The 19036-nt window shown below is 40.8% G+C and overlaps 1 protein-coding gene across 1 annotated transcript in view; it reads right to left on the bottom strand.

The window, feature by feature from the left end:
- eif3ea (eukaryotic translation initiation factor 3, subunit E, a) overlaps nt 1-18481 on the bottom strand; it is a 37129-nt gene extending 18648 nt beyond the window's left edge. Inside the window, exons 1-5 of the mRNA XM_053494688.1 lie at nt 18353-18481; nt 17861-17978; nt 14338-14455; nt 6774-6816; nt 5889-5993 (exon numbers count right to left, since the gene is read on the bottom strand). Of these exons, the coding sequence (XP_053350663.1) occupies nt 5889-5993; nt 6774-6816; nt 14338-14455; nt 17861-17978; nt 18353-18442 (474 nt within the window). The 5' untranslated portion in view covers nt 18443-18481. The remainder of the gene's footprint in view (nt 1-5888; nt 5994-6773; nt 6817-14337; nt 14456-17860; nt 17979-18352) is intronic.
- Nucleotides 18482-19036: the final 555 nt, after the last annotated feature.

The raw sequence follows: 19036 nt of genomic DNA, 5'->3' as shown, positions 1-19036 counted from the left end.
CTCATTTGCTGCACTTTGTGATAAAGCAACCGCTGTGTCACGGACAACCGTTCGACCATCCATCCAGATTACTGGGTTAACTGAAAGCACATTTGATCCGTGTGTGTGCGTTTTCTTGTTTACTTGGTGTTTTAACTTGCAAACAAGACGGAGAACACAAAGGTTTCTAAATGTGGAAGACTTCAACTTTAATTTATCATGAGTCACAGCACTTAGTCAAGACAGAATCCGATTGGCCTCATGGTGGATTGATTTCACTCCAAACAGTCTCCCTGGCACGAGGTTAAGTTGAAAAGGTCCCCCAAGGTGAAAGGTGAAGGACCAGCTTGTCTGGAGTGACGAGCATTAAACAAGTGAGTGCTGAAAAAGCTCAGGGTTAAATGCTAGTTAAGTCAGGGGAAGTGTTCAGTTAAGCAGATCAAATTATCAGAAAAGGGTTTAGAGGGTCAGCAAAGGGTTAAGGACCACTCAACAACAAACAAAAAAAAGTCACAAATACATGAAGACAAAACTTTAAACTTTTAAAAATTACAAGATTTTTAAAGTCAAGACTTGATCTGGTTCCACTGTACGTGTTTAAAACACAAGGCATGTCCATAAGCCTACATTAAAACAATACCAGTCAGAATATGTACGATCGCCCAGTGACACTCGTTCAGGTATCCAGAGTGCAGGTTTGAGCTTTAGTGAAGCTAAAACTCTCTGAAGTGCTGAGGTCAGTGGAAGGCCACAGAACAATCCCTTCACTTAGTCTCCTTAATGAAGTGTGCTGCTACTGCTGGCCTAAACACATGTGCAAAAGCTTTGATCAGCATTGCAACAAGGCCTGAGCGAGCAGTAGAACACTAATCAACGTCTCCGCTATAGAAAGACTAACTCCAGACGTCAAGTCGGGGGAGCTGCTGTCTGGCCAGGACCGTTTACGTTCAACGAGCTACTTAAATCCCCCATGTGTGGACTGCTGCTTTGACAATGACAGGGCCACTCACCTAGTCAGCTAATAGGAGGCCTTTCACTGGTCACATCACATCCCATAACCAACACCAAGATTTCATGTGACACCATCTAGCTTCCATTAGGTCCGGTCTTGAAAATCTACACTTCAAAAAGATTCAATCTAAACAGTAAGGGTGACTGATAGCTGTGATAATCTGTTATCAATTTAACACGAAGAGAAAGCTTCCTGTTAAATCACGTTTCGATCTCATTCAGAGCCACTTCCCTAAGCTACTGAAATGTAAACTCTTGTTAACTAGGCTCATCTCTAAAGACACAATCAACTTCAAAGGCATTTAAACTTCTGTTCTTAATTATGTCAAAAGAGACAAAAGGGAAACAAAACGGCAGCAGATAATCGACTGCAGACACGTCACACTGCCAAGAGACCGAATGCTAGACTTTGAGACAGAGGAAGCTGTGATAATGTCACACTGCTGAGAACCTGTGACTCAAGCAGGTCAGTGCAGGTGTCTGTGCAGATCAACTGTGTCGCCACAAACCTCAACACGCGCACATGAGGCACTACTCTCAAGCAACGCTTGTTTTTGTAAGAAAAGCCTTGCTGAGAGCTTGTTTCCCTCCTGCTAAAATGAGAAAATGACTGCCTGGGGTATTTGGAGCTTAGACGGAGGGTGACATCCCACTTCTGGAAGTCCCTTAATTTCCACAAGGCCAAAGCTACAGCCAGGTCCAAGCGAATTAAAATTTTCACTATAGGAGCTGGTCCTGTGGCTGCACTGCACTGACTGGGCATGACGATAAGGTTTCAAAACCTCATGACAAAACTGATGGCATTTTCAATTAACCAAATTCCTGCCATGGAAGACAAACCTCTAAAAGCATGTGTGCTCTGTTGTGATGGGGACATGGGAACATGAATCGTGCGGATCCGTTGACATGAACCAGTCCTGTGGTTGCACGCCATGAAGAACATCCGACAGGCTTGACATGTAAAAGAGGAGCCCTTTTAAGAATCAGTTCAGCCTTTTCAGCTTTCGAATCATTCAGAAATAACCTTCCTGCTTATGAATGAGGAAGTATGTTGTTTTGAACCGAAGGGTCCAAATGAGGAGAAACTTGTAAAAAGTTGTAATGGTTTGTTTTTACGGACTGTTAATGCTAGTCTACTTAACTGACGGTGCGCTCACACATACTCTCACCAGTGTGGTTTCCGCTCAGGTGTCTGCTCACGCAAGGCTTCCTGTTTACACTAAATCTGGTGTTCATCATGGCATGTCTTGATTTTTGTTTGACTCTAGCTACTTATCTGTACAAAACTTTCATGCTGAGCTAATCAGAGTTGTGCGCTTTAATTGATTATGCAACCTAATCAAGTCAGTCAGTCGAATGAGGTAATAAAACAATTCAATCTGTTTTCAATTTAAATTGAGTAAAAAAAAATTTATCTATCTATTTGCGCAAACTTACAACTGGTATTCGGTCAAAATGTGACGACTCGCGTTAAATTACACTGTAGCTTTTGCAGACGAGACAAACTGCTTTCATCTTTTGCAAATATTCCTATTGCCTTTTCTTCTTTTAAGTTAATGGGCACTTGCTCTAGTACCGCCACCTACTGGACTGGAGTGTGAATATAGAATGTTAAATAAAAAAAAATTAAAAACTCCTGCATCTTCTAATCTGTATAAAGGATACTGTGTACAAAAGTCGAACAGCTTAAACACTTGTGCTATTGTGTTTAGGGGAAAATAAATCAGTACGGCTCTGCGAGGTTACTTGGGATGAGTAGGAATGAAAACATGGAACCAAAAACATGAATGATCTTTTCCAGTTGTTGGGGGAGGGGGGGGGGGGGACCTTCACTCCCTCCGATTGACTTGTCACCGAGTCTGTTCTCACTTGTAGCTAAAATCACCTCGATCTATTTAACGTATGCATCGGCAGGCACAAGTCTCACCGTGACAACCGCCTTTCAGAATAGAGAACCTTAGAGAGGTTGAAAACTACAGCTGTGTTTCCAATATAAAAGGTCAACACTTCGTTTCTAAAAATGTTTGTTTTCTTTTTTCCCTTTTTTTTTTTGGAAGAAACTGCCTGCTACATCTGGCGAGGCTCCATGTCATTATGGCAGCTTTCTGTACACTGCCTGGCTTTCAGGGCCTGCCATGAGAAAATAGTTTCAATACCTGGGTTTTTCCAGCAGTTACCTTAAGTTTCCACTGCTTCCCCAAACGGGCACATTTTCACTCAGTGACCAGCAACAATAAATTTACTGTGCTGCCGATCCGACGGGACACTCAATCTTTATTCTCAACATTCAATCCTAGCATTAGGAGATGATATGAATAAGTTGCTCTTTTCGCACTGTAACAGGACCTCAGCTCTGGATTTTGCAAGCCTGGCTTCCTTCGTTAAATGACCGCGTTTCCCACGTTAAAAGGAGTTCTCAGAGCCTAACCTCTCCTATAGTAGCACCCATCCGAGGACATGGGAGGTCCAGCTAAGAACAAGAGAGCGAGAGAGAGCAGGGGTAAAGCTGAGGCAGGTATTTAGTGAGAGAGGGTCGGGGTGATTAACTCCAGTTTTACATGCCGTGTCCATGGGTGTTCCACGCTCTTTGTTCTACAATTGTAAATGAGGGTCGAGAAGGGCTTAAAATCATGCCGTTGAAGGAAGTATGCTTTAGAGCAATTTGGGTCTATTTACACTGAGCTGCAATGCCATAAACAAGTCTGGCTGGTCTGTACTGGGGTCTCATCTACTCAAAGCGTTTGATGTGTGTTAAATGGAAATTGATGCCATTTTTCAAGTTCTCTTTAGACGGGGGTTCGGTCTCGTTATGTCCACAACTTCTCACGTTCACATGGAGCAAATGAAAAACGCCTCTCACTGTACTGTTCCCGAAATCCAACAAGGGAAAAAAAAATATATATATATACATACACACACACTACTGTTTACGGAAGACGTCTGCGCTCGTGCCAATCCACTCGGGGCACAACACGAAAGCGAGGCACGTTAGGCAGAGTGCAAGTGTCGAGTTTCCAATGCACTTAAGTGGTAGGTAGCTTTAAAATCTAATGTAATCTTTTGCTTATTAGAATGCACAATTGGATAACTAGATAGGAGAGTTAACCTGGCAGTTTTGTGCACTTATCTTGCCTCAAGAAGGCAGACCGAGCCAGATTGTAATGACAAGCCTGTATCACTTTTCCCAATTGGAAAAAGTATCACAAAGCAACTCTTTCAAATGTTGCAAGCAAACTGTAATGCTCTGTGCTGCTGTCAAAGGCTTGCCTAGTGGCTCGTCTAGTGTTCCCCCCCCGTCTCATAGGCAAACAAATAACTAAACAAATCAGGATCTATTATAAGTCAAATAAATACAGGCGTGCGGCTGGGTCATATGTTTGTTTTAATAATTGTAGTATTTGTTATTTGAATTTGCTCATGATGTAAGGACAATTTTCTGTAGTTTAGCACTAATGAATCATCCCCGAGTGTGGGCCTGGATAATGGGCAGTCTGTATAATGAGGGCATTACATGTGAGAAGGCAAGCGAAATGGCACTAGGAGAAACGCACTGCTTCGGGGGGGAGGGGGGGGGGAGTGTGATAACTCAGTGATGCATGCAGGGTCTCACACACTCCCAGCTAGAGCACCTCTGACAATGGGCATCTCTCTTCAGCCAAGCCCCCAAGCCCTCATAGCAGGTCAGAGTCTGACTATTCCCAGGCTCTACCCCCACCCCACCACCACCACACACACACACACACACACACACACGTTCACCAGACAGAATTGCATGCAGCCATACGTTTCGGCCACTCTCGTGCGCGAGTTCATCTTTCACTCGTTTCTCCGAGCGGTGGGAGAGAAGCCACAAACGCCAGAGCCCGAGCAATGAGCCCTTTGTTTATAGAGGAAATAAGAAGTACGCATGTGTAACGCGGATACTGCCAGTACTCTTGGTGAACTGCAATTATCTTCCCCCGCAAACCTACTTTGGTATTATCTGATTTCCAAAGTATTCCGCTGGTGAAAATTATTTAATCCGAAGTCCTCAGCGCACCTCTGTCTCAATCTTACACCAGACAAAAACAAAAGGGGTCCAGTCCAGCTGGGGATTTTCAACTCTAACAAAACACAAAGCCAGAGAAACACATGTACATGATTTAAAAAAAAAAAAGAAAAAAAGTTTAAGTTTATAATCTATAGAAATTTCTGGACACAACTATTTCAGACTAGTAATAAACGAGTGGAACACCACACAGCGTTTAAGTACTCCAAGGTTAGGGAATCCTGATGAAGTGTGATCTGGACGTTGATGGAAAACCCATGAAGAGCGATTCTCTTAGTTGCAAGACTGAGGTTGCATGATCGAGGCTGCCCCAGAGCTGCTTGGCCAAGTTGGACAACAGGTTTCTCCAGCGCTGAGGAACCGCAGCAATGTTAACACAGCCTTGTTAATTTTAAAACAATATAATTAACCTCTTCTTAGTTTAAAAACAACCTACGAATAATGGATTAAATGACTATCAAAAACAGTAAAAGAATAAAGCATTGATGAGTTCAGTACATCAAGCTGTAAAAGAAATAAAACCATTTAGCAATGACTTCATTCATAAAAATGGACGTCTAAGTTCATGAATAAGTCATAACTTGGCACTGTCCAGTGCTGAAATGGTACAATGTAAAGAAAGGAGAGGACAGTGGGACAGACTAAACTTAACTAGCGGCGACAATAAAACGCCAAACTACTCAGTCATAAGTGAGCACACAAAAGTAACTTCCATTCATTCATCACGCAAAATCAAACAGATGTCCTGACAGATAACATACAAAAGAAAAACAACATACATCATTTATTTATTTATACTTTTTAAAAATAAATAAATTAATTAAAAATGTATCTGTTGTGAAATACCTACCAGGACCCTGAAGAAGTAGAGATACTCAGCAGCACCTGAGTAATTCCCGCACTCATACTGGAACTTGGCATATCTATAAAGCGTGTCCAAGTACTCCTGACGGAACTGCAATGGAAAAAAAATTATAACACACATATATACACACGTGTAAATATGTATGAATGAGGTTAAGAAGAAGAATGCCATGCATGGAAAAGCTTAACTGCTGCATATAATGACATCATTGAATTCAAATTTATTCTAAGGGCCTTCCTTCAAGTAAAAAAAAAAAATGGTGAAGACGGCACTGAACTCTTGAACCTTCTGAAGATCATGTTTTTGGAGAAGCCCACAATGTGAATTTTTGACAATGAAGCCCACACATACACACCACTCTGTTTCACAATACAGGAAGTCTCATAGAACTGAAGGTCAGTTTGAAAGCTGGAAGAGCTGTAGGGCGTGTGGGCAGTGTGTGTGTCGTTCAATGGCTGTTAATGTGAATAACCCCTGCGTTAGAGCACTTAAATTATTATTATTTTTTTAAAAGGCACCGGGGCTCGTGAACTGAGGTGCACTGAGGACAGGCGCTGGGTCAGTGGGATGCCGGGTGGGAGGGGAATGCCGTCACAACGAATATAGAAGCCCCAAGCATTTTTGCGGCCAGCCCCACGGGTCTCGGAGCTGTTCGGCTTATTCTTAACAATTCGCCACAGAATGTAAATGTCCGCAGAAAATTTCTGCAAGCCATAAAAAGCCCTGAAAATGAGTTAAGGTTTTGGGAAGTCATTTAACGTCTCCGCGCTCCGCGCCGCCCCTCCCACCGGCCCCCTGAAACAAGGCCGAGTTCACACAGGAGTCATGAGAACTGCTCGGAGCAAGAGAGGAGATGGTGGAGTTACTTACACTGTGCTTCTCAGCCAGATAGTCGAACAGCATACGCCCGTCCCTGGAAGAGGGAAATAAATAAATAAAAATGTGGTGAGTAGGGTTTTAAAGGATACTACATGCTTTTGCAGTTGTAATCAGTTTACGAAGTGTGCTACACTCATGGTTTCTGTTAAGGATATTACGCCGGAAAGAGAGAGAGGGGAGAAAAGTGGAAAGCAAGCCAAACCCTTTATCTGAACCATAAGGGAAAGCCAAGGACTTCGCACTTAAAGTCGAGCTTATGGAGGAAAAGGCAAAAAATTATCAAAATCGATGCCACAAAATGGCCGTATCGCTATCTGGCCACATGGACTCGTTGCTGCTCATGTGACTTAAAGATGAATAGGTAGAGGGGACTGGAAACCAGGTTTTCCGCACCGCCGCCCCCGCCAAATGTGGCTAGCTTCTGCAGAACCAGCACACGAAACCGTGCGTCTCTGAACAAGCCAGACAGAAAGAGGAGGTCGTCGGTTTATTTTATTTGAGGGAAGCTTCAAAGGCTGTTTATAAAGGCGTTCTCCTGTCGCGCCGCTTCTGTGCCATTATACTGTCATCCAGCACATGCTGCAGCGCCGGGTGGAGAACACGCTCCCATAATGATCATTTAAAAAAAGAACCTCAATCTGGGAGCACCTTTGCTTTCAACTGCCCTCTACATTCCATTCAATATCACTACCCTTACTGTGTGCTCGTGATTACTACTTTACACGTTCGTCTACGTACAGACGATAGCAGCTCCTCCCCGGTCGTCCATTCCAAACGGACCACAGCGGGACACCCTATGGAGGAGAAGCCGCTGCCGCTGGGATCTGCGCGTATGCGCATTCTGCAATTAACGGTTTAACACGCATTGCCGAACAAACCCCGCATCCACTTCATCCATTACGCTCTGCATCGTCACCCGCCCGACAGTCACCTGCTAACCAGCATCGGTCTTCTAGCAGACAGGCAGAAACAGCTATTCGGCACAGGAACAAATAAATACAAGTCCCAGGCCACATTTCCTGGTTGCGTTTTCGACTCGTGAAAACACCAGACACCAAATAATGTCCTTTGAAACCTATATATTCAGATCGAATAAGTAAACTTCAAAGCCGCTCGTTAATGAGGAGCAGACGAGCCACTGGGTAGCTTAATTAAAACTGCCACAGCTTAATCCTCAACTGTGATAAACGTGTTTTGGTGTGAGAAACGAAAAAGCAAATCAACACGTCTACCACCTATCAAGGGCTCTCACACGAGGCGGAGAGGCCGCAAACTTCCATCCTGCACGATTTCCTGAGAAAACACAAGTTTGTGGAAACAAAGCACTTCATTGATACAGGGAAAAGCAGCCCAAGACTGACCGCATCACGTTACAGATGGGCGCACACAAAACTGAGCCTATACCTTCCTACTAGCATAACGGCTAGCTCATTCCAACCCTTACACATCCAGAAAATAACCATGAGGCATTTTAAGAAAGCTTCAAACTCATTACTTCTAAAAAATCAACAATACAATAAATTATTCTATCAGGTCTAATAAAATTGACATGAATAACTGGAAAAATCTGTCTGACAGATGGGAAAAGTTAAGACCTTGTCACTTAATAGTTTTTATTATTTGTGTCTGGTTAATAATTACGCTTCATCAAAAAAATGTGTTCAAAACAAAAATCTGATCAGCTTATGAAGAGAACCTTCTGTGATTAGCCAAATAATATCTTGCCAAATAACTTAGCAAAGTCCCAACAATGTGTAGTCATGACATATAAACTAGAGCAAAATCTTAAAAAAAAAAAAAAAAACACTGAAAATAAAAAAGTTAAAGTGCTAAAAGACTAAGAGCGAAAAGCAAGCCGTTCAGTTCATTAAATCTGTCAGTCTCACTTAATGCATACTAAAAGTCTACAATATGGCACATTATATGTTATTTAATACAAGGCTCTTAACTTAATACATCTGTATATTGTATAATGTAATATCTCCAACACTCTGTGTAATAACCTTTTCACCTAAAATGCCCCTACCATTATTGAGGCAAAATCAACATTTAAACTTAAATCAAGCTCATACTGTCTCCTCTGAAAAAAGCTGCTTCCTCTAATTCTTCAAAATTAAGCTGAGCTTAACATCTGATTCGATACTAGCATACAATCTTGGGAAAATAGCTTTTGGTAATCAGGAAGCAGGAACTAAAAAATCCTTCAAATCAAAAGTCTGGTTTGTTTAAAAAAAACAAAAAAAACAAACAAACTCATGAATATATCCCCTAGTCGTGGAAAGAACTGTGTTTTAGAAAGTTTTTGGCCACATCAAGTAAAACAACTAAAGATATTGGTGGAGTTACCAAAATTTAGTTAGGAAATGCCTGACGCAGTATAAAAGTCTGGGAGGATGGTGCTCGACTGGCAACTTTATGAAAGACGTGTGTTCTGACGAAACAGAGATGACTTAAACTTTTAAAGTTGCATCATAAAAATATCAACAGAGGAAACTACGACTACCGTATATGGATGTAAAAGAAAGAGGTTTCACCAGGCCCTTATGAGTGACCCTCACAGAACCCGGACCTCAACCTTATCGAGAACCTTTGGGATGATCTGGTACCGAAATTGTGAACCAGTCCATCTCATCCAACATCAATGTCTGACCTCATAAATGCTCTACAGAATAAATGGCAATGAATTCCCCCAGAAACACTGCAAAATCTTTTTACCTCATATGGGAACAGATAAGGTACACAACACCATATAAAAAAATGATCTGCAGCTTTAGAAAAACCCATTATGTGGTTGCGCTACATTTACATTTACAGTCATTTGGCAGACGCTCTTATCCAGAGCGACTTACATTTTTATCTCATTACATATCTGAGCAGTTGAGGGTTAAGGGCCTTGCTCAAGGGCCCAACAGGGGCAACTTGGTGGTTGTGGGGTTTGAACCTGGGATCTTCTGAACCGTAGTCCAATGCCTTAACCACTGAGCTAACCCCGGCCCTACATGTTATCAAGGACGGTATCAAGTAGCAAATGGAGCCACTTTCAGTTTCATTTATAAAGCATTTGTTGTCAAATCATAAAGAGAAATCATAAATTAAGGTTAAGTGAGGTTAAAGTAGCAAAAACAGAAGTGTTAAAAAGTGGTAATATTGGTAATATTTTTTATCACTTCCACACATGAACCACCACTGAGACCTGACCCTAACCTCAATAAAAGTTCTTATGTGCTCGAGAATAATTTAAGGATTGTTTCAACTCTCCCATCATCATTGATGGATCGGGCAAAAATGAATAAAACTCCTAAAAGAAATAAATGTTATGATGTCATATACATTTGGTCAAACTACACCATGGGGCAGACGATTAAAGCTAAAAGCCATTTATCCAGGCATTGTCTGAGAACTCTGGGGGGGGGTGGGGGTGGGGTAATTGGGTCTCATGTCATCCTTCTGTGTCATGCATGGGCTTATGAATTATGTTGTATACTTTCCCCATCGTGGCTCCAGAAACATATGTCATGTACAGGTTACACAGCAGGACTCTAAGCCTCTACGTCTGAGCCTAATGGGATTTTAGCTGTAACTAAAGACTGATGGATAATGTTTAGAAGATGATATGAACAACATGTAACAGTACTGTGTTGAAGAACAGTAGAGATACTAAAACACATATTTTGAGTTTTTTTTTCCCCATCAGTGAAGACATTTACAGCTTTAACAAAGAATGCACTAATGCATCTGACAAATCCTTTATTCAACCCTTTGTCTACTTTTAGGATCCCAAAATACCGACATAGTAGGGCTGGACGATATGGCAAAAATTTATATCACAATATATTTCTTAATTCTGGTTGATACGATATAATTCCGATGTGTGTGTGTGTGTGTGTGTGTGTGTGTGTGTGTGTTTGTCTTTACAGCCCTCCTCTCATTCCCAACTCCTTTTGGGTAAAAAAGCGCACACACACTTTTCAGCTTCGCACACACACAGACACACACACTTTCTGCCTTACACACAAACTCCGCTCTGTCGTGAAACACAAGAGGAGAGGAAAATGGATTTTTACCCTCTATGAGACTTGCATTTGCTTTATACGCGCACTGTACAACGCTAACAAACACAAAATTAAATATGTTTTACACATGTGGTCACAGTGTTATAGTAAACAGAACACACGTGCACGGATGTTAATTATACTAGTAAGAGACGCGTACTAAGACCCAGCAGGAGATACAATTACCTACAATTCCGCAGCACAAAAGAGAGAAAAAACATTGGCTCATATATTCAAATGCATTTTTTTGGGGGGGGGTTCAAATTTTTCTCCCCTAATTTAGTCGTGGCCAATTCCTCCCCGTCACTAGGGGCACCCACATTAAGCCTACCACTACCACTCAGCCGGGAGGGCCGAAGACTATAACGTGTTTCCTCCGAACCGCGTGACGTCAGCCGACCACATCTTTTCGAACTGCTTGCTCACGCACCGTTAGGGGCGAAGTAACACAATCGGAGGAAAGCGCTAGCCACTCCTTCCGCGTGCACAAGCTCACAGACGCCCCTGATTGGCTGTAGAGCCGTGATTGATGTGGGAGCGCGAGTACCTCTCATCCCTCCCCCCTGAGAGAGCTCGGCCAATCAGCTCTCTCTGTGCCTCCGGTTGTGAGAGGAAAATAGCATCACCCAAGGTTCAAACCAGCTATCTCCATATAATGGGGTGAGCGCTTTACCACTGTGTCACTCGGAATATATTCAAATGTATATCGAAATATCGGAAATGTGTTTAAAAAGCGTATCACCGTTATTGAAAAAAATTCTATCGCGATATATATTGATATTGAATTATTGTCCAGTCCTACTACATTGCATTTGAATGTCTTTCTTTGCAGGCTGAAAAATTTAGCATGGAGACTGGGGTGCTGTTATTCGGCAGTAGAGATCACAGGATTCAAAAACACGCCGAGAGCTGTGACGGGTTAAATCCAAACAAGTCGAAGCATTGATCTTCGGACACCTCCCCTTACGAGTCGCATCACTCAGAGTAGTCATATTTAACTTTGTTATACTCTAATGTACGGCTTTTGTTTCATTATATTCTATTATGAGTAAACAGATCACACAAACAGTGCTATTATTAAGTTTCAGCTACTGCACTTTTATAACCTATCATATTGAAAATGCTTAATGCTGAGACACCACCGTATCATGTGGCATCCAATAAAACTTCAGAGTAATCTTGGACTCTACCCTAATCTAAGCATATTGCTTCTTTTACTCTCTCTGAAACATAAGAAAAAAATTTAACTTTCAACCACAGTTACCAACCACTGACACATTAAGTGTTCCTAAATCAGTGGTCTTGTTATTTTGTGTTACATTTAGTTACATTAAGAAAAACTTTTTAAAACCGTGCATAATAGGAGAACCATATTACTAACTTGGGCTTCTTCGACTACACACAAAGCAAACGTGCAAATTTAATTCTTGGGGAAGACGAGTAGCCAGGAACTGATTATGTTCAATTATGAATGTATAAACATTGTTACATTGGCATATTGCACGTCAATCACACTAATCGTGTCGACTCGAACCTCTGCTACATGATGTAAATTGCACTAAACCACAGTCTGCATTCTTGAGTGTTGCTGGAGAAACGGCTGAAACAGATTGCTGTTGTTCTTCAGCACTGCAACTCTGGAAAGCTCAGGTATAATCTATTCACCAAAAATAAACGTGCTCTCAATTTTCATAGCACCATTATATACGTTTACTTGAGAACAGGATCCCTTTAACTGTACAGCAGATGCGAAAGAACACAAGCGCTGCATTATTAGGAAAGGTTGCACAGCACAAACCTAACTGATACTTTGATTGACCTTAGACTGCAGGTTTAGCTCCTTAAGTGTAGGGAAAACGTTTTTTTTTTTTAATACATTGATATCAATTAATTCTAAATTCCACAAACGTTCAATTAGATTAAGTTTTTCGAAATTTAGAGGCTGCATCAACACCTTAAACTTGGTCATGATGGGGTTTACTTAGTGTGCAACAATGTTCATGGGAGTGGCTGATGTACAAGTGACATCCACCTGTATGGCAGAGCCTAAGGTTTCCCAACAGCACACTAGCCAAAGCATCCTACTGTATCCGCCAGGCTTGCCTTCTCCCCACAGCGCAACCTGGTGCCGTGTCTTCCACAGGAAAGGGCTGTACACGCACATTTGTTCTATGGTCCAATTCTGATGTTCATGTGTCCATTGTAGTTGCCTTCTGTGGTGAACACGGGACAGCAAGAGCATTTCAATGTACTTTGTGTATTGCGTCTTTTCTACTAGTTTGCTGAAGAGCAGTTATGAAACTCAAACGTTAGAGCTCTGGTCATCAACATTTTGGCAGTTGGTTGAACATACCTCAGTAGCACAAGCTAGCTAGTGTTAGTTTAGGTAAAATGCTAATGTGAACCACGTTAATCCATATTGTAATGTTTCTTTGCATTTGATTGATCTCCATTACTCGTACCCTACATGCCATCCTGTGTCAAACATTACATTTCTTATGGGACAACAATTCCAGCTGACTGGTTAGCAAAGCAGGCAGCTAACGATTTGACACCTACAATGCAGCAGTCACTTATATATTCCATGCCTATAATTATGCAAAACTTTATGGCTTATGGCATTTTTTAACTGATGAGTTACATACAAATTTCACCTCCCCATAAATTGGCCCCCATAAATGGGAATTTGGTTTTGGAGCTAGCTCATAGGGCACATGTAAGAAACAGCACATTTTTAAACCCGATGATGCCCCTTGGGTCAGTTCACACAGATATTAATAAGCTGGTTAAACCACTTAGGGCAGGTATTACCTAGGTATAAGACCCGACATTTTAAAGATGCTCTCACCCAGCCATCACAACCTACTGACCCTGTACAGCTTCTTAAAGCACTGAGGCTGAGGTTGTGCCCTAAAGTGTCAAATCTGTGGTTGCATACCGCATTTCTTGATGTTGTTGTTGTTGATCTGCATTGAATCTTCTACTTGATTTATTTTTTGTTAGGATTTACTTGCCATTACTGCAGAGTCACCTAAAATGCACCTAAAAAGGTGAAAATGCTTATTCTCTAGTCTTATTTTAGGACATCGATTCTGGACCAATCTGATCTCTTGCATGCAACAGACACGACCCAAACCTGCACAAACCTGAAGGTGTATTGCATTACATTTATTAGTACATCTTTAAGTCAAGGGACCAGCTTCACCCAGGTGTTATATTCCATCCAGCAGAAAACCTGATTACTGTGAAAAAGTCTAGAAAAGTGGATTAAAACCCAGAACGTATTGGCAAGCTGATCTGGTATAAAAGCAAGCAAACGGAACGTTGGATGATGGTGGAAAAATCTGCCACACTGTCATTTCCACTGTTCTGTGGACTGCTGGTGTTTATAGCACTTTGGAGTACTGGTACTTACTCCAGCCCTCAGTTGTGGCTGTCTCTGTCTCTTTACAAGTGGGGGCGAGTTTGTTTGCAGAGCTGCACGAGTACTAGCACTAACTCACCTTGTCGACTGCATTTGTCTGGTGGTCTCCGGATCCTCAAACATTTTAACAATCGGCTCCGTCTCAGACTGCAGCTGCTTCAGCTGGGCCACAACCGCACTCCTCTTCTCTCTCAGCGCTAAAGCAAAGGAAAGGAAACTAAGCTCAGCCAAATCACTAAAGTCATATAACCCAGCATTTAGCATGTAAGAATGCGGTTACGGACGTAGGCAATGTGTCATCTGCCCCTATAAACAGGGATACGCCGGGTGGTCCAAAAGTCTGAGAACACTAGTGAAAATATTTGTTTTTTTTTGTAATTTACATTCTATTCTAATTTGATATGGCAAATCTAATTACGAAAATAACTCCTGACCACAACTTAAGTGAAAAGTAGACTCATGATGTTCAGAGCTTGCTAAGGTGCTTTCACACTAGGCGTGACTACTTGGCACTATGTCCGAAAAACGACTGCACCCCCTTCCCCGCTTTCACATTGATAATATTGTTCTGTACCCAGTTGCGTTCTGGTATTCACACTCTCTGGTGTGTACTCTAAACACATCATCATATGTGGTGTTAATTGTGCAATTTATTAGTGATTTTTTTTATATAATTGTAATGAATTATGAATATTGTATTGAATTGAAACATTATTATTATTGTTTCAGATAAAATAATCAAAAGCAACCCAGGTAGCATGTCTTCCTTCATTATTAACTATGGCCATGTCGTTCAAAGGATGAGATTAGGGTGTGCCTTCATATTTTATTTAAACCATGCATAGAACAGTGTGTTCAAAACACACAAATGTACAAGACTTTGAGGTGAAGTGTGCTTGGATCTGTGCCTGGGACTGTAGCGTGAAAACAATCTTAGCATTTGGTGACAGTGTTTACTCAAACTGCACATGGAGGGAGAAGAAGGAAAAAAAGGATTTTTCTCCCAGGTCAAGTCAAGTGTTTCATTTTAATAGTAATTTTAACCATATAGAGCTGGTAGATTACCATTACTATAGTGGCATATAAAACTACATAAAGCACATGGTGTGCAATTAGTGCAGGAGAGTATAATAACTACTATACTAGACTATAATAACTACCGCCAACCAGTATGCAGTTCTAGTGTGATTAAAGTGCAAGAACGCATTACAATATAATAAACAGCGTAAGTGTAAGCATGCTACTTAGCTGCAATAATGTGGGTGGTCATTACAGTGGAGTATTTTGTTTACAGTCTATTAACAGCACTTTAAAAGAGCAATGCGCATGTTAGCAGTGTCAGTCCAGTAACAGAAAACAGAGTCTGGTGGCTTGAACTGATGGCTTTGATACACAGGCTGCACATTGGTGGCCAGTTGGTTTAAAACCTTCCCTGTGGCAGAAGAGTGAGGAAAAGTTTATTTGAGGGGTGTGCATGGTCATCTGAGTGCTCACAGATTTAATAATTCTGCATGTAGTGTAAATATCTACAACAGAGGGAAGAGAAACACTGGCGATCTTCTCAGCTGTTTTAATTGCCCTTTGCAGGGTTTTGTGATCCGAGTCACTGTGATTTCCAAACAGGTGGTGATACACCAAGATGTATACATGCAGATGATGTGGGTGGAAGGTGCTCTGTCCTCTGCTGAAGTCAACAATCATCTCTTATTACAAAGACAGGTTGATGGGTCCGTATATGTTACCAGATGGACTACTTTTCTGTACGCTGACCCACCATGGTCTTGTTTTCAACAAATTTAATGATCGAGCTGCGCATTTTCACACATTTCTGAGTTAACATGGTGAACAGTAGATCATCAGCCCCGGTTCTCAGTGTGTTAGATTGACTGAACTAATCCAGCGCACAACTAATCTAACACAACTTTGTGTAAACGAGGTGTAAGACACTTAACCTTACAAAATTTTATTTCTTTGTATTAATAAGTTTCTCAGAGTTCTAATATACAACTTTAATGTAATCAGTGATATTATTTCAGGTTTAAGCCCATGTACTTGTCTGCCCGTCTTTCTGTAATGCAGAACTCTCTGCCTAACCTATTTAGAAAAAAAAAATCTATTATGTAAGGTTGAAGATCTTATGCCTTGTTTGTGCCTAGTTGTACGTCTTTCGTCGTCAGCTAAATACACTTCCTGTCTGGTAATCAGACAGTGAATCTCAGACGAGAAATCGAAAAAGTAGATCGGATAAAGATTGTCTTAAAATAACTCCTGTGTGTTAAAAATCACTTATACCATTTCGGCCGTGTTATTTCAGCAATAAAAATAGAAGTAAGCCCAGTAAAAATATTCAGTTTAGCTTTTCTAATTAATATCTGTGGGTGCAGGTGTTTGTTTACATTGAACAGGTAACTTATTAGTATTTTATTAGGTAGATTATTAAATTCGGCACATAACTGTTCATAACATCGCATTTACTCAACATTTTGATTTCACATATGGTGCAGGTTAAACTTCAGGTGGATATCTAAGAACTGCAAAAGTTTGATTAATTTCTGTCCATCCAGTTTTGTGTGATGCTGTGACATAATCTGGCACATAAATGCTCATAACTTCCCTTCTACTCAACATTTTTTATTTCATTTATGGCGCAGGTTTAGCTTCAGGAAAATAGCCAACTAATGGCAAAGTCTCATTCAATTCTGTTTGGCTAGTTTTGCGTGATGCTGTAACAAAATCTGCCTGGACAGACAAACGGACAGATATTTTTCAGAGACTGGTTTTAGTTCCACCAATGTATGAAATGTTCTGGCAAATGTACAGATAAAACCTTTCATATAAATGAATTAAATACATCAATGTGCAGTATTATGTTTCCTCTAAAGATGTCAGTAGTCATCGATATGATGCTATTATGTGACCATCAGAAGAGAAGCATAAATTTTCAAAATTGAAGTTCATATACAATTTTTTGGGCCCCCTATGTATGTGTGTGTGCGCGTGCGTGTGTGTGTGTTACATATGGTATAAAAAAAAATATTTCGTAGTCTAAAAAGACAATTCTCACTCAAATTATCTCAAATTTTACCGAAATGTGTAAAAGCTAACTAAGTTTGATGTTTTACATTAAATTCTGTGTTGCTATGTAACAAACTTAAAGATGATCAAAAACACACCGTTTCCAGTGATGAGGCAATATTGTACATGTTTACATTTAATACGTCTTACTCTTCACATACTGGTAGATGGGGTGGAGGGTTTGTCGGTTGGATCTCTGAAATGTGAAATTAATAGAAATATAAAATAAATAAAAATATTGGGATAACCGGTTATATGTATTTGTTGTATGTAGTAGACCCCTTTTGTGCTAGCAGGTAAGGTGGGCCTTCTCCGCTGTCTACTGCAAGGATATTTTACATCTGTGGGAAACACTTAGTGCCAAAACTTTTGTCATCTTTGATTGTAGTGACAGTAAATAACTCATCACTCATCCAAAGAGAAATGAGTAATTCAGATGTTAGACACCCATATACTTCAACAAAGCAACAACGCATGACTGTGACGTGTGTGTGTGTGTGTGTGTGTGTGTGTGTAAAGATACTCACAGTTTGGAATATCTTTATCAGGATACAAACTCTTGTACACGTCCATGGCGAAGTCCACCATGTTGGTGTCGCTGAGAAGATCGAGTTTCCCGTGAAGAAGCTCGGTCTCATTGTAGATCTGTTTTAATCAACATGTATGAACAGTAGATGATAATCTCACACAGACACACGCGCTAACACCGAGGCTAATTAGCGGCTAGCCGGAAGGGCCATACTTTACCTGGTTTATCACACAATACAAGCAAAACATAAAAAAATGATAATTAGGGTTTTACTCAGTAATATATGCGTCATTAAGCATAGCTAGGATTAACAATTCGAAGTCTGAGTTAGTTAACTAGTTATATCGCGCTCGCTAGCCGGCTAGTTTGCTAACGCTAGCTGTTCGGCTAATCCAGCAGCCACGCACACGTGCTTAAAACACCGACTCTTTGGACATATAAGTTCTTGAGTATAACAACTTCAGCCGCAAAACACAAATTCCACACCTACCTCTTTAACAGACAAGAATTCCAACAAAGGAAAAACGAGATGTCTGTCCAAAAAGTGGGCAATTTTTGTAGTCAGGTCGTACTCCGCCATGTTGGCCGCGTAAAAGGATCCGGTTCAAAGAAGTAAAACTTTATTAGGTCAGGCGAAGAACAAAAGCGACCGTGCGGGTGACATGGCAACCGTTAGCACAGACAACGTCAGGAATTTTTTTCTTTATAATTTTGATAAATATTCACACATTATGTAATTTTTACATGCCAACACGTACATTTATACTGTTTTAATGATTGAAGGTTTTACTTTTGACTTATGTACAGCTATATTGTTAGTGAAAATAAGAACTTTATTGTCACTTATTCAGTGAAGTTGTTTTCTTTGCTTGTTCCAGCTTAAGGGCCTTGCTCAGGGGCCCAACAGTAGCAGTTTGGCGGTGCTGAGGCTTGAACCCCTGACCTTCAGATCATTAACCCAGAACCTTGAGGGCTGAGCCACCACACTGCATCGGTTATTATTATTATTACTATTTATTATTATTATTATTATCATTATTATTTATACAAATACAGTATATAAAACAGAAATTCTGTTTGTGGCTTTGTGTGTTTGCACAAGTAGTTCCACCACATATGTGTCCAAGGTGTTCCTCACTGAATGTAACAGTAGGCCCACCTTAATGTCATAATG

Source organism: Clarias gariepinus, chromosome 4 (genome assembly GCF_024256425.1).
Source record: "Clarias gariepinus isolate MV-2021 ecotype Netherlands chromosome 4, CGAR_prim_01v2, whole genome shotgun sequence".
NCBI lineage: Eukaryota > Metazoa > Chordata > Actinopteri > Siluriformes > Clariidae > Clarias > Clarias gariepinus.
The sequence above is the reverse complement of the archived record's forward strand: the minus strand, read 5'-3'. Positions and strand labels throughout refer to the sequence as shown.